This window comes from Eptesicus fuscus, chromosome 25, assembly GCF_027574615.1.
Source record: "Eptesicus fuscus isolate TK198812 chromosome 25, DD_ASM_mEF_20220401, whole genome shotgun sequence".
NCBI lineage: Eukaryota > Metazoa > Chordata > Mammalia > Chiroptera > Vespertilionidae > Eptesicus > Eptesicus fuscus.
The window spans coordinates 2,514,274-2,530,033 of record NC_072497.1 but is presented as its reverse complement, the minus strand read 5'-3'; the positions used below and the strand labels follow the sequence as shown (position 1 = coordinate 2,530,033).

The 15,760-nt window shown below is 38.4% G+C and overlaps 1 protein-coding gene across 2 annotated transcripts in view; it reads left to right on the top strand.

Moving 5' to 3' along the window:
• Window positions 1-9,155: 9,155 nt before the first annotated feature.
• BLM (BLM RecQ like helicase) overlaps window positions 9,156-15,760 on the top strand; it is a 66,618-nt gene continuing 60,013 nt past the window's right edge. For both annotated transcript variants that reach the window (XM_054713408.1, XM_054713407.1), the window contains exons 1-4: window positions 9,156-9,253; window positions 10,096-10,775; window positions 11,822-11,984; window positions 15,152-15,276. In XM_054713408.1, coding sequence (XP_054569383.1) covers window positions 9,156-9,253; window positions 10,096-10,775; window positions 11,822-11,984; window positions 15,152-15,276 — 1,066 coding nt within the window. The remainder of the gene's footprint in view (window positions 9,254-10,095; window positions 10,776-11,821; window positions 11,985-15,151; window positions 15,277-15,760) is intronic.

Genomic DNA, 15,760 nt, shown 5'->3' with positions numbered 1-15,760 from the left:
CAATCATTGCACAAGTCTGTTGCACAAATAGTGCATAGACTACCCTTCCACCCTGCTTGGGAAGTTCTACTTGTTTCAAGCTTCTTTTATGTTTCTAAACGTAATAAGTTTAATTGCTTTGTACTCTTAGGCCTGATGCTGTTTGCTTCTGTTACAACCAGTTCTCTTTCTTCTTCTTCTTTTTTTAAATCCTCACCTGAGGATATTTTTCCATTGATTTTTAGAGTGGAAGGGAGGGGGAGAGAGAGAAGCATAGTTTTGGGGGAGACACATCTATTGCACCCACCCGACCAGCCAGGAATCGAGCCTGCAATTGAGGTACATGCTCTTGACTGGAATCGAATCCGCGACCTTCCAGTGCACTGGCTGATGCTCTAACCTCTGAGCCAAACCAGCCAGGGCTAGTTCTCATTCTTTTTTCTTTTTCTTTTTTTAAAATATATTTCATTGATTTTTTACAGAGAGGAAGGGAGAGGGAGAGAGAGTTAGAAACATCGATGAGAGAGAAACATCGATCAGCTGCCTCCTGCACACCCCCTACTGGGGATGTGCCCGCAACCAAGGTACATGCCCTTGACTGGAATTGAACCCGGGACCCTTCAGTCCGCAGGCCAACACTATCCACTGAGCCAAACCAGTCAGGGCTGTTGTCATTCTTGTTTCCTTGTGTGTTTGGCTGTTTTTGTCTGTGTTTGGTACACTGTCTTGAAAAATTGTAGACATTATTTAAGGCCTTGGATAAAGGTGTATTCCTCCAGAGGTGTTTTTGCATTTGCCTCTGCCAAGTGCCTGGGAATTAGGATCACTTTAATCTAAATTCATGGCTTGAGGTGTGTGTGTGTGTGTGTGTGTGTGTGTGTGTGTGTGTGTGTTAATTACGCAGGTATAAAAATTGGGTTGAAAAGTTTCTTGGGCTTGTAGTTTCAGGGTCTGTCCCATTTAATCCCTCAGCAACTGGTAACTTTACTTATACACAGACACCTGGGGATGGAAGTGGGGGGTTAATTTGGGTTTACCTTTTCCTAAATGATATAGTCCTTTTTGGTGCTAGTTTTATTTTTATGATATGCTTTTATTGATTTTAGAGAGAGAGGAAGGGAGAGAGAGAAACATAGATGTGAAAGAGAAACTGATTGGCTGCCTCCTGCATGCTCCCTACTGGGGATGGTGCCCACAAGTAGGGCATGTGCCCTGACCAGGAATCAAACCTGTGACCTTTTGGTGCACGGGACAGTGTTCAACCAACTGAGCCACACCGGCCAGGACTGTAGTGCTGGTTTTACAGGGAATGAATACTTCCCACGTTTGGTGGTCCCTAACTTTGATTCAGAGCATTTTTTTTTCTCCAAGGTTATCAAAACTGATGCTCAGATTCTCAGGATTAGACAGCTGCCCTCGGGAGAAAAGGAACTTCAGTGCTCTCCTTACTTTCTGGGTTCCCACTTTGATTTAGATTTTGACCTGATAATTTTTTAAGCTTTTTGTCAGAGATTTGATGTACTTAGTAATTTTCTATTTTATCCAGCAATACTCTAGAGCAGTGGTCGGCAAACTCATTAGTCAACAGAGCCAAATATCAACAGTACAACAATTGAAATTTCTTTTGAGAGTCAAAATTTTTAAAAAAACATTATTTATTTATTTATTTATTACACAGAATTTTACTTAAACATTTTTTTTTCACAGAATACATTTCACATTAAAGATTCTTACAGTGGGAAAAATAATAATTTATTATTTAAAGTTTTATATTTGTGGTTATTATTTTGGGACAAGTAAAATGAACACATTTGAGGAGTTAAGTCTCAGTTTAGAACATGTAATATTTTTTTTTAATTAATTTCTTTATTGATTAAGGTATCACATATTTGTCCTCATCCCCCCAGAGAGCCAAATTTTTTAAACTTAAACTTCTTCTAACGCCACTTCTTCAAAATAGACTCGCCCAGGCCGTGGTATTTTGTGGAAGAGCCACACTCAAGGGGCCAAAGAGCCGCATGTGGCTCGTGAGCCGCGGTTTGCCGACCACTGCTCTAGAGCAACTGTCAACAATCCTTTTCTGTAAAGGGCTAGGTAGTAAATATTTTAGGTTTTGCAGACTCAACATTCTCTGTCATAACTACTCATCTGTGGGGCTGAGGTAGCCAAGGGCAGTATATGAACAAACAGGCATAGCTGTGTTTCAGTAAAACTTTATTTACAAACACAGGCTGCAGGCCAGATTTGGCTAATGTCATCGTTTGCCACTTATTGACTCTAGAGTGTATGGCTTACTTATGAGCATTTGTTAAATATTGGTTCTTTGCCCTATTCTGTTGTTTCTGTCCTTACACATTAACCATGTTTTGGAGACTAGGCGTTTCTTTTTGTAATGTAATTTTTATTGTTGATAGTATTACAGATATCTCCCATTCCCCCCTTTTTCCCCCCTCCTCCCAGCCCCTACTACCCCCCCTCCAGGTTTTCATTTAAATTATTATGCATTTAATAAGATTATAATTCCAAATGCTAGTTCCCACTGCAGTGTTATTTAGTACTAGAGGCCCGTTGCACGAAGACATTCGTGCAATAGGCTTTCCTTCCCTTGGCTTCCAGCACCGGTTTTCCTCCGGCACCCGGGACCCAGGCCTTCACTCCGGCCAGAATCTGCCATGTTCGTCTTCGCTGCAGACTCAGGCCGGAGTCTGCCATCTTCGCTGCAGACTGCCATCGTCGTCTTCGCTGCAGACTCCGGAGTCTGCAGTCTTGTCTTCGCTGCAGTACTCCACTCCTGTAGATCCCTTCACCCCCTGCCCTCCCTCTCATAGCAGGCGTCCTGCCCCGCCTGGCCACTCCACCATCTTTGGCCTTCTAATTTGCATACTCACTCTGATTGGCTGTGGGCGTAGCAGAGGTACGGTCAATTTACATGTTTGTCTATTATTAGATAAGATTCTTGTATTGTGCTTTTGTCAATGAATTTCAGAAGCATTTTTGTTGAGTTTTGTGAAATATTCTTCTGGTGTTCCAGTTGGAATTTTGTTAAACTCATAAATTAATTTTCAAAGAACTGTTGTCTTTATGATATTCAAACCTTTCATTTAAGAGCATGATATATTTATCCAATTTTTTTTTTAATTTCTCTCAGTAACACTTGGTCATTTTTGTCATATCATGAAGATGTATGCCTTTGTTAGGTTAATTGGTAGTTGTTTAATATTTTTTCATTGTTACTGTTAATTGAATGCCTTTTATTTTATTTTATTAAATCTTTATTGTTCAGATTATTACAATTGTTCCTTGTTTTTCCCCCTATAGCTCCCCTCCACCCGGTTCCCACCCCACCCTCTGCCCTTACCTCCCCCCACTGTCCTCATCCATAGGTGTACGATTTTTGTCCAGTCTCTTCCCCCCCGAGAATTGTCAGTCCACTCCCTTTCTATGCCCCTGATTCTATTATATTCACCAGTTTATTCTGTTCATCAGATTTTTTATTCACTTGATTTTTAGATTCACTTGTTGATAGATATGTATTTGTTGTTCATAATTTTTATCTTTACCTTTTCTTCTTCTTCCTCTTCTTAAAGAATACCTTTCCGCATTTCATATAATACTGGTTTGGCGGTGATGAACTCCTTTAGCTTTTTTTATCTGTGAAGCTCTTTATCTGACCTTCAATTCTGAATGATAGCTTTGCTGGGTAGAGTAATCTTGGTTGTAGGTTCTTGCTATTCATCACTTTTAATATTTGTTGCCACTCCTGTCTGGCCTGCATAGTTTCTGTTGAGAAATCAGCTGACAGTTGTATGGGTGCTCCCTTGTAGGTAACTAACTGTTTTTCTCTTGCTGCTTTTAATATTCTCTCTTTGTCTTTTGCTCTTGGCATTTTAATTATGATGTGTCTTGGTGTGGTCCTCTTTGGATTCCTTTTGTTTGGGGTTCTCTGCGCTTCCTGGACTCGTAAGTCTATTTCTTTCACCAGGTGGGGGAAGTTTTCAGTCATTATTTCTTCAAATAGGTTTTTAGTATCTTGTTCTCTCTCTTCTTCTGGCACCCACATAATTCGGATGTTGATACGCTTGAAGTTGTCCCAGAGTCTCCTTACACTATCTTCATATTTTTGGATTCTTTTTTCTTTTTGCTTTTCCGGTTGGGTGTTTTTTGCTTCTTTGTATTTCAAATCTTTGACTTGATTCTTGTGATCCTCTAGTCTGCTGTTGGATCTCTGTATATTATTTTTTATTTCAGTCAGTGTATGCTTAATTTCTAGTTGGTCCTTTTTTATATCCTCAAGGGTCTCACTAAATTTATTGGCAGTTTCTAGAAAATTCTTGAAAAACCTTATAACCGTGGTTTTGAACTCTATATCCAGTAGTTTGCTTCCCTCCATTTCTTTCATTTGTGATCTGTTTGTCTCCGCATTTTGGCTGCTTCCCTGAGTTGATAGAGTGGCTTTGTGTGCTAGGTGTCCAATAGGGCCCTGTGGCTCAGCCTCCCCAGTTACCTGAGGTGGACACTCTTAGTGCACCCCTTTGTGGGCTGTGTGCACAGTCTTGTTGTAGTTAAGCCTTGATTGTTGTTGGCATCACTGGGAGGAATTGACCTCCAGGCCAATTGGCTGTGAGGATCAGCTGTGTCTACGATGGGAGAACTTCTGTGCTGGAGACACCCTTATGGGGCAAGGCTTGCTTCAGTGGGGCTTTGGTGCTCACCGAGTCTGCCCCCTGAGTGTGTCCTTTATGGATCTGAGGAGTTGTAATCTGGATGGTCCTACTCTGACCCCTGGGTACACTGGCTCTTGGATCTCCAAGGAGGTGCTAATTTAGCCTCTGCCTGAGGCCACCCAGCAGGAGCTACAGAGAGATCTGCAGATTCCTCTTCTTTGTTTGGGTTTTGGAGGTGCCCAGATGAGGCCCAGCTGTGAAGCAGTGCAAGCTGCTGTGGGGGCTTGGGCCTTCTTTTGGATGTTCTGGGTCTCTCTGACTCAGCTGCAGTTTGTTAGGTAAGTTTAGATTGCAAAGGGCCAGGCCATTCATATGCAAAAGCCTCTGCACACAGCTTGGATGGGGCTGAGTCTCAGGGCGGAGGAAACAGCAGTGGCTTCCCGTCAGCCCTGCCCTAAGAGGCCCCTGGGTCTCAGTATCCCTTGGTAATCGCTGCAAGCACCCCTGAGAGAAAGCTGCCCTCGAGTTCCGCCCACTTTGCCAGACAGTCCAGTTTCTCCCTGTATGAGTCTGGGTCCCCAGAGTCTCGCCCAGAACTGGAGTTCAGAGCAGTCGGGAGCTTGTGTCTCCCTCCCGATTGAGAAAGACAACTGCATCCTCAGTTGCCAGCCCCTTTCCGCGCGTGCCTCCGTACCTCTGCACTTTGCTTCCGCAGCTCCTCTGAGTCTCAGTGTGCTTTTCTCTTTCCTTCTAGTTGTAGAATTTCCACTTAGCCAGCCTTCCTGTGGTTCTGGATGATGTCCGTTTTGTCTTTTAGTTGTAGTTTTGAAGTTGTTGTGCGAGGCAGCAGGTTCAGGTGTTTACCTATGCCGCCATCTTAGTTTCTCCTGAATGCCTTTTAAAAATTGTATTTTCTAGTTAGTTATTACTACCACATGAGAATGCATTTGACTTTTGTGGATTTATATTTTATTTAACCACTTTACTAAAGTTTTAATTATCTGTTGTTATGACTGGATTGTGTTGGTAACCTAATTGTCTACAAGTCATGATATTCATGTTTCTTCTTTTCTAGTATTTTCCTTTTTTAATATTTTTGCACCAGCAAGAATGTTCAATATGAGAGTGAAAATAAAAGAACAATATTGTTTTTGCCTATATTTTTAATAGATTCACCCCTATTGTAAAATGTAAGATATTATATTGTGTCTGTTAGGTATCTATTAGAAATGGTTTGAGTTTCATCAGATGTTTTTTCAAAAATGCATTGATAATATATACTGTGTGATTCCATATATACAAATACCAAGAGGTTCAAGAAGAGGCCCTGGCTGGTGTGGCTCAGTTGGTTGGAGTGTTGTCCTGTACACCAAAAGGTGACAGGTTTGATTCCTGGTCAGGTTGCATACCCAGGTTGCAGGTTCAGTCGCTGGTCGGGGCGCATGTGGGAGGCAACCAATCAGTTTTTCTCACATTGATGTTATTTCCCTCCCTCCTTCTAAAATCATAAAAGAAAAGTTCTTTTTTAAAAAGTTCGCAGCCGAAACCAGTTTGGCTCAGTGGATAGAGCGTCGGCCTGTGGACTGAAAGGTCCCAGGTTCGATTCCGGTCAAGGGCATGTACCTTGGTTGCGGGCACATCCCCAGTGGGGGGTGTGCAGGAGGCAGCTGATTGATGTTTCTCTCTCATCGATGTTTCTAACTCTCTCTCCTTCTTCTTTCCTCTCTGTAAAAAATCAATAAAATATATTTTTAAAAAAAGAAATGAAACAAAAAAAAAGTTTGCAAATAGGCAAAACTAATCTATAGTGATAAAGTCAGGTAGTGGTTACATCTGGGGTATATTAACTGGGAAAGGGCACAAGAAAGCATACTGGGGTGCCAGAAATGTTCTATACCTTGATTTGGATGTTGTTTACATAGTTAGACACATTAAGTGAAACCATATTGAGCCATTTACTTAAGATTAGTGTACTTTATTGCTACTGTGCTTTACCCTGATAGAAATGTTTTTAAAATTTATTGATCAGATTATATTGATTTTTACTGCTTAAACTGTAAAGATGATACATCATATTAGTGGTTTCACTTAATGTTAAACCAGCTTTACATTTCCGTGATTAGTCATAGTTGAGACATATGTTATTTAACGTTTTTATTCTTTCATTTAATAAATATTTAATGCTAGGTGCTTAGACATGCTGTGGGTTATAAAACCCATAATGGCCCATTTTTGCATAGTGTTTACAATCTAGTAGAAGAAATACCAACTAAATAATTACAAAAGTGAATAGAATTGCAACTACGATAAAAACTGCAATTGAGAGGCATTTCTTATTATAAGAGTATATTATTGGGGTATATTTTCTTTATCAAACACTTACATATTGCCGACTATCTGCCAGATGCTATTATTCTAAGCACTTTACATATGAGGTGGGTAGGCATTGTATAGATGAGGAATCTGAGATAGGTTAAATAATATGTCCAAGAGCATTTAGCTAGTAAGTGGTAGAGCCAGGCTACAAATCCATGTATTTTGTTTGCTCTTAACCACTTTTGTGTGACTACCTAAATATGGAGTTTTCCTTAAGGAAGTAATGGTTAGATCGACCATTGGAGGATGGAAGATGAGTAGGAATAAATTGTTAAGAGAGTCTGAAAAAAGGCTTGTGTTTTAAGAACATATAATCAACTTCATCATATACTAAGCCATCAGGAAAGAGAACTGATTGAAAAGGGGTATTGTAATAAGTAACATGGAGATCAATCATTAGTGACCCCTGCCCCCTCCCATTAAGGGTTTTAGCCTTGTGATCAGGGTAGAAGCCAGAGGGAGTGGAGACCATCACTTTCTTTAGATTGTGACCAGAATCTGACCCACATTGCTGAGAACCACTGCCAGCTAACAAGCAGGTCAATGTGTGGTATTTTAATTATCACTTTAAAAATAGTTTCATTTTATAATGTTGGGTTGTTTTTTCTCCACTCCAGTTTTATTAAGATCATATTTTAAACTTTCTAAATTTTGCTTATATATTTCTTACTAATTTGTTTTATTAACTTGTGCCTCCACTTTGAAAATCTCCACTGTTTAAAGTCTCTACTTTTTTGTATATATTATATTTTTCTTTATGACAGTTTTTATTCTCATCAACATTTTTAAAAGACATTATATCTTTCTCATTTTATCCCTGCCAAATACCTACTTGTTTTAGAATCATAGAGGGCTAATTTTAGAAGGAAACATGGAAATTTTCTAACCCAACCTTCTTATTTTAGAAATGAGGACACTGGAGAGAGTCAATGAATTTCTCAAAGCCACACAGTGAATTTGTGGCAGAATTGACCAGAGAACCTGAGTTCTTAGTACATTTCTCATTTCTGTTGGTCAAGTGATACTGTTCTTCTTACAATTCTGCTTCTTTGTATTATTTTTCCTTGCATTTTAAAGAGTTTGGGCCATGCAAATTAAATATAGTTTGGGCTTTTTGTCACTCTACAATAACTTTTTATTTATTCCCATTGATTTGAAAAAGAAAGATAGCCCCGCCAGAGTGACTGAGTGGTTGAGCGTTGACCTATGAACCAGGAGGTCACGGTTTGATTCCGGGTCAGGGCACATGCCGCGTTGCGGGCTCAATCCCCAGTGGGGGATGTGCAGAAGGCAGCCAATCAATGATTCTCTCTCATTGATATTTCTATCTCTCCCTTCTCTGAAATCAATAAAAGTATTTTTTTAAAAAAGAAGATAGAATGGGAAAGGAGTTATAACTATCAGCTAAAATGAAAATTTTTTGCTATCCATAGATTTTGGCTGTCCTGTCTTCTTGTACCCCCGTAACTTGAAGGTGGCTCAAGCTGTACATTATCTCAGGCAATGGCTCAGCAAATATCACAGTTTGTTCTACAAGGTATTCTACAAGAATACTTTAATGCTTGGTAAAAGTATTCTTTCAGCTTGAAAGTGGATAATTATGAAACGTGGTATCTTGCTGGGGAACCATTGCGCTCATTGGTGGTGCGCTTCCTTCTTTTTCCAATTTACCCCTTGGACATAGAATTCAGACGAGATCGGGCGCGTTCAAGGTGGTATGGCCATAGACTGGACATAGGATTCAGTTATTCATTTGTTCTTTGGGTTTTCAGAATGCTTTGATTATTTTCTCCTACCACACTCTCTGTCTAGTTTCTATTTATTCTTCAAGCCCAGGCCAGGTGTCCTTTTTCTGCAAGCCCTTTCCTAATAATCCCTTCCCTTAATGTCCTTTGTGCTTATTTTAGCATTGGGGGAAACCAGGTCATTTTGCTATTCAAGTGAGCGTCAGTTAGTTAAAGATTATATAGTTCAAATGTAACCAGTTGTAAATGTCAAAACAGCTTATTGACCAAAAAAAGCCTCATTACTTTGGGCACAGTTGGAACAGTGCTCCATCCCCTCTGCCCCCCAAAAATATTGTGATTCATGCAAAGCACATAACTGTACTGATATCTTTTCCCTCTTTTTAGGATCATGGCCACTGTTCCTCAAAATAATCTACAGGAGCAACTGGAGCGTCATTCAGCCAGAAAACTTAACAACAAATTAAATCTTTCAAAACCCAAATCTTCGTAAGTATTTTGGCTGTTTTGTTGTCATACATACAGTATCATACAAATGAGATATCTGCTCTTTCAACCCTTTCATTGAATAGATGGGGAAATGAAGCTGTGAGGTCAATGATTTTCCCACTTTGCAAGTTAATGGTAGAACATGTGTTAGCAGCACCAAGTAATAAATTGTTCAGCACTTTTGCACAGTTCCTGGCACATAACACTTTGCTCAGTAAATATTTGTTGAATGAATTAATAATGAATCTTTTTGTAAATTTAGGCAAATAGGTATTTTTTATATATTCTAATATAATTTTATATCTTTTCCAAAAACAACTTATAAAGAAACTATAGCCCTCTGGTTCTGTTCTTTCCTCTAAGATACACTCCAAACTCCTAATGATATCTAATAATTTATATTCCTTATTGTACCCTTACCAAGTTCTGGGTGCTTAGCTTTAAAGTCACCATTGGCCTTTATGTCGCTAAGAGGTATCCAGGATTCTTACTTCTCCTCCAAATCTCAGTATAGCGAGCAGTTTTTTACATTTTTCCCCATAAAACTTTGATCAGAGTAGCAACAAGTAGCCACATTTGAATCTTTTCTCTTTTTCACTTATGCCATCCCCTTCCTCTGGATGACTACAAGCCTGAGAAATAAAGTAGTGGGAATGGCCTGGATACTCTCAAAACTGAATAATTAGCCCTGAATAGGAATGATCAGAGCATACAAAGTATACTTTAACGTGCCTTATAAATTTTAAAATCGGAGAGGGGGATAGAAGGTAAGTTATATAAATTAGTAAAAAATTACTGGGCTTGTTAACAACTTATCTAATTCAAGTATTTCCTTTTTCCAGCTGTTTCACTTTTAAAAAGAAAATACCTTCAGCCAACAATGTGTCTGTGACTTGTGTGTCCGTAGCAAAAACACCTGTGTTAAGTGATAAAGATGTTAATGTTACTGAGGACTTTTCCTTCAGTGAAACTTTACCTCGTACCATGAGTCCGCAGACAAGGATCGGTGACTTTAAAAATGCTGCTGCAGGACAGCAAACCAAGAGAATTGGCTCAAAACCATTATCGCCAGAATCGTTGCAGATTCCGAGGGAAGTTTCACTTGCTGTGCAGAGCACTCCAAGTAGAAAGGAATTCCGTGATGCCACTTTCAAGAAATTAGAATATAGTTCTTCATCAGATTGGGATGATATGGATGACTTTGATACTTCCGGAAATTCAAAAGCATTTGTTACACCACTCAGAGATCACTCTGTAAGAGTAAGCACTGCTCAGAAATTTAAAAAGTCTAAGAGAAACGTCTTTAAAGCACAGCTTCAAAAGGAAAATATAGTAAAGGTTGATTTGACTACTCCTTCCTCTGAATGCAAGCAAGTAGATTTGACTAAGGAACAGAAGGTGGACTCCGAATGGTCAAGTGGCGGTGTGATTTGTATTGACGATGGCCCCAGTTCCGGAGAGCTTACAAATGAAGATACTCAGAATAGTCACTCTTTAAAAACTCATTTGGGAGAGGAAAGAGGTAAAAATTATTTTCTTTTCATTTCAGTATATCGATTGTATTCGTTCATTCAAAGCTAGGTCTTGGAACAGTAGCAAATGTGATATAGCTTTTGCCCTTCAGGTCTTTAGAGGTGTTGATTGAACAATCTGTTGGCCACATGCTTGAGGCAGAATATACTAATGAAATGAAAGGTTTTATTCTGCTAATAATCTCTGATTTTTACATATGAAAAAAATAAGGTCCATAGAGGTTAAATGGTCTATTGGCTGGTAAGTGGTAGAATTGGGAAGTGAATTAAGCCTTTCTATTATAATTCCTTTATGGCCTGCTGCCACCGAATATTGCTGTGTAATATCTGATCGTGCTATTAAAGTATAAATTGCATTCAAATTATTTTCTGCTTAGGTCTCATAGTTATAGCTAAGATTAGCCATATATGGAAGTACCTACCTTATGAAATAGCTGCAAATGTGAGACTAAAATTTTTAAACACCTGAATCCTGTAGGGTGAGAGAGGACCAGAAAGTGATTGCTAATAAACAGAGCTATAGTCTAATCAAATGTGTTGCTGTTTATGAAGAGAAAATTTGGTAAAATGTAAACTAAAGAGTAACAATTGGGCATTGTGTTTTTCCTCGTAGTCAGGAGAGAGATTGAATCTGGTAGACTTTAAATCACTAGGAAGCCTTTGTGATCAAGTAAAAATAGTTTGTACAAACAATAGTGTTTGTAAAATTATCCGACTCATTATTTAAATATGAGTGAAAAATAGAAAAACAAAAGTGCTAGTGCCAAGTAGGAGTTTCATAAGTTAACGAGACAGTCATGAAAATCCTTAAGCAGATCTTTGGCCTCAATCCAGTATTCATTGGACTTACTCCAATTGACTCAATAATAATTTATGAAAAAACAAGCTGACATTAAGGTGGGAAATGAGAGGGCTCACTGCTAGTGTTGCTAGTGTTTATGACTTGCCTGAAGCACTTACTTTTCAGTGCTCATATCCTGTTCTTTCTATCTCATTAATGATGAAAATAACCTATGTTTTCCACTGTCTACTTCAGATAATAGTGAGAAGGAAAAACACTTGGAAGAAACGGAATTCCAGTCAATGGAGAAATCTCCATGTGTTGAGCTTGATGAAGATGATTATGACATCGATTTTATTCCACCTTCTCCGGAAGAAATAACGAATTCTGCCTCTTCTTCCTCTCTAAAATGCTTTAGGTAAAATAGCTGATTGATAAGCATTAGCGTTTGCATTTGAGGTATCTGAAATATTTTAATTTAGTGATGCACTATCATTTTTGTATAATTTCATGCTCTGCACAGTTTATTTTATATCTAAATGAAAACTTCAGAAAATTCCTATTGATACATTTTATTTAGTTGGTGGTACGCTAAAGCTATAAAGTTCTAGATTTAGCATACTACCAAAATTGTAATTACATGAGACCTTCAAACAATTTTATGAAGTTAATGTTAACATGAGGAATATATGACACAAAGCTCACTCCTTATTTGGACAGTTACTTAGTGATATGTTACACTCCCCCCCCCCCCTTTTTTCTTTTAATCCTACAGGATAGAATTGACTATTGTATTTGACACTCACTGAATTTTATTAAATTAGGAACATGATTGTGGTTAATTGGTAGTGTTATGGGGAAAAATACATAGGCCACACAGATCATCAATAGCTTAAAATACAAATTAATAATCATTGTTACCTCCATCCTCATCCCAGTCTAAATCATAGTCCAGTTAAGTGGTGGATTATATACTACATTTTTAACCAATATTTTGATAAGAACTAGATCTCTATAGTGTATTAGCTTAATTACAGAAGGAAGACAGGAAGGAGGTGTTTGTGTGCATAATTGAGTTTCTCCGGGTGTGTGTTTTAACAGGTGTGTTGGGATGTTTAAAGAGGCAGGAAAGGTTGAAGCACGATTATTATTTGATGACAAAACTAAAAAACTGTATCAGCTGCCCTCTCCTCCTCTCCCTGCCAATGGGAATTCAGACAGAATTGCACAAAGTAAGAAACTGATCAGGAGTTCATATGGAGTCTGGATTCTCAATCAGTAGCATCATTTAGCAGGTGAAGCAGCTGAGGCCCAGGGAGGAACAGGGGATGGCCCAGGAGGGTAAAATTAATGGCAGTGGACGAAGATCCAGCATAGTGCTATTGCCTGGCTTTTTGTTAGTTTATTTATAAAGTGTGTATTGCACAAATAACACTGTAACCACTTATCAGGATTCTTGTCATCTCAACATCTGAACAAACCAAACATTTTCTTTATCCGTGTTTGGTTTTGAACTTTTTCTGCATGTGTATGATTTTTGCTTTGCTGTTATCATCATCTAACTCTACTTTTTATTCTGCCTTTTTTTTTAATTTATTGATTTAAGAGAGGGAGAAACATTGATTTGTTGTTCCACTTATTTTTTTTAATATATATTTTTATTGATTTCAGAGAGGAAGGGAGAGGGAGAGAGAGAGAGAAACATCAATGATGAGAGAGAATCGTTGACTGACTGCCTTCTGCACGCCCCCCACTAGGGATTGAGCTCGCAGCCCGGGCATGTGCCCTGACTGGGAATTGGACCGTGACCTCCTGGTTCATAGTCAGTGCTCAACCACTGAGCCACACCATCTGGGCTTGTTCCACTTATTTATGCATTCATTGGTTGATACTTGTATGTGCCCTGACCTGGGATCAAACCTGCAACCTTGGCGTATGGGGACAACTCTCTAACCAACTGAGCTACCCAGCCAAGGCCTCTGCTTCTTTTCTCTTCTTAGTATTTTTAAAATATTTTCTATATTGTTATGTAGTCTTTATTCTTATTCCATTTAATGGCTATATAATTTATTGAGTTTTCATACCACAATTAACTTTACCTAGATCCTCCAAGGTACATTCTCTCTGTACATTTTTCCATAGCAACCTCATATACATATTTGTGTATATTATAAAACAAATAGAATTTTCACAAATCATGCTTTATATGCAAAGGACACTTAAATTTTATTACCTTTTATTGTGTTTTAAAATGCTGGTTATAACTTCTGAATTAGTTTCAGAAGTGTAATGGTCAGGTAATATATAACAGAAAAGAGAAACATGTTTTTGTAGCCCCTTGTATTTGTAAACCTCTTGAGCTGGCCCTCAGAATCCTCCATCTTCAGGCCCCAATTTACCTTTCAGCTTTATTGCTAGTAATGCTCTTACAATAACCTTAAGGTCCAGTGAGCCTCATTAGACGAATTGGAAAACCCTGCTAAAATGTAAGGCCCTTTCTTTAAATGTAATATCATTTTATAAAACATAGTTTTATTCATCAGTGTTTGGTTTAGTTAATAGATTGCATTCCAAAGTCCTGTTTTAGAAAAGTACAGTTGATTCTTGGATACTAACTGAATAGAATTGTCTTTTCTATCTCTTCATAGTCTCTCACTTCTCATATCCATCTTTCAAGGTTTCCTCCAAATCTACCCCTTTGCAAAGCCTTCTCAAGTTCCAGAAAGTGTTATCTTTCTTTGGATTACCACAGTACCTTCTCTTTAACAATTAGTACTTGTTTTGTTACTTTTGAAGTACTTTTTATATCTAGTCAGACTGACCATGTTTATATGTGTTAATATATATTTGTATGATCTGTATAAGTTAGTTATATGTACAGATACACATATTCATGTAGATATGGATAAAATGCTTTGGAATCTCAGAAGAGAGAGATGTTAAAAACCACTTGCTGGAGCCCTAACTGGTTTGGTTCAGTGGATAGAGCATCAGCCTGCAGACTGGAAGGGTCCCAGGTTCGATTCCAGTCAAGTGCATGTACCTTGGTTGCGGGCACATCCCCAGTGGGAGCTGTGCAGGAGGCAGCTGATCGATGTTTCTCTCTGATTGATGTTTCTCTCTCTATCCCTCCCTCTCCCTTCCTCTCTGTAAAAAATAAAATATATTTAATAAAAAAAACAACAACCACTTGCTGGAGAAATCAGAAAAATAGCACTTGAGCTGGGCCTAGAAGAACAGGTGTGATTTGGATAGGAAGAGGTTGGAATGGTGGGTTTTTCATAGACGAGCAGAGGCTGAATTTCTGAAATAGCCAACACAGGACTTATGTGAAGAATGTAAGTCATGCACTGTGATTGGAGCCTGGGGTTATTGAAAGGACATAATTGGAGACAAAGTTGAAAAGGTCTCCTGGGCCAGAAGATGAATGACTTTGAGGGCCAGCTAAAGAGGTTTTAGAATAGAGAAGATACAAAAATATATTTCTCTTTTCTGTTATATATTGTCTGACCAGCTGTGCAGAAATATTAGAGGGAAAATTATGTATTCTATATATTGATTGGTTGTATGTTTTTGAACTTGTAGTATGTTAAAGGAGCTTGACACCTGTGACAGAAAGAAGGATGGCCTAAGCACACCAGAGGACTTGTCAAAACCAGAGAAAATGCCTACTCAGCCATCTAACCAAGAAACTAGCAGAGACTGTGACGGTACAAAAAGTATTTTAGACATGTCATGTATTTTAATTGCTTACTTTTGAAAACCAAGCAAGATTGAATTTTACCTGTGACTGTATAGTATAAGATGGCAAATTATATTTCCTTATAGAGAATCATCCCTGCTCATTGGTTAGCCAGCATGTGCTCAGACAACTTGTAAACTCATGTTCTCACAAGGTAGTTCATTCTTTAATTTGAAAACGCTACTTGCTAGAAAATTTTCTTATATTAAACCAAAATTTGCCTTCCCAGAAGTTAATCCTTGTGAAGTAAGTCTGAAGCTCCCAGAAGTTTTTTGTGTGTTTTTTAAGGCTACATATTATTAGGTCTTTTTAACTCTTATCTATAGATACTGGTTTCTAGACATCCTCCGAGTTCTCCTTGTAAAGACTCTGGGTTTGGGTCTTAAAGTTTAATACTTTTTTGGTTGTTGGATTTGTTTCTTAATTTATTAAAATGTTTTCTATCAAATATC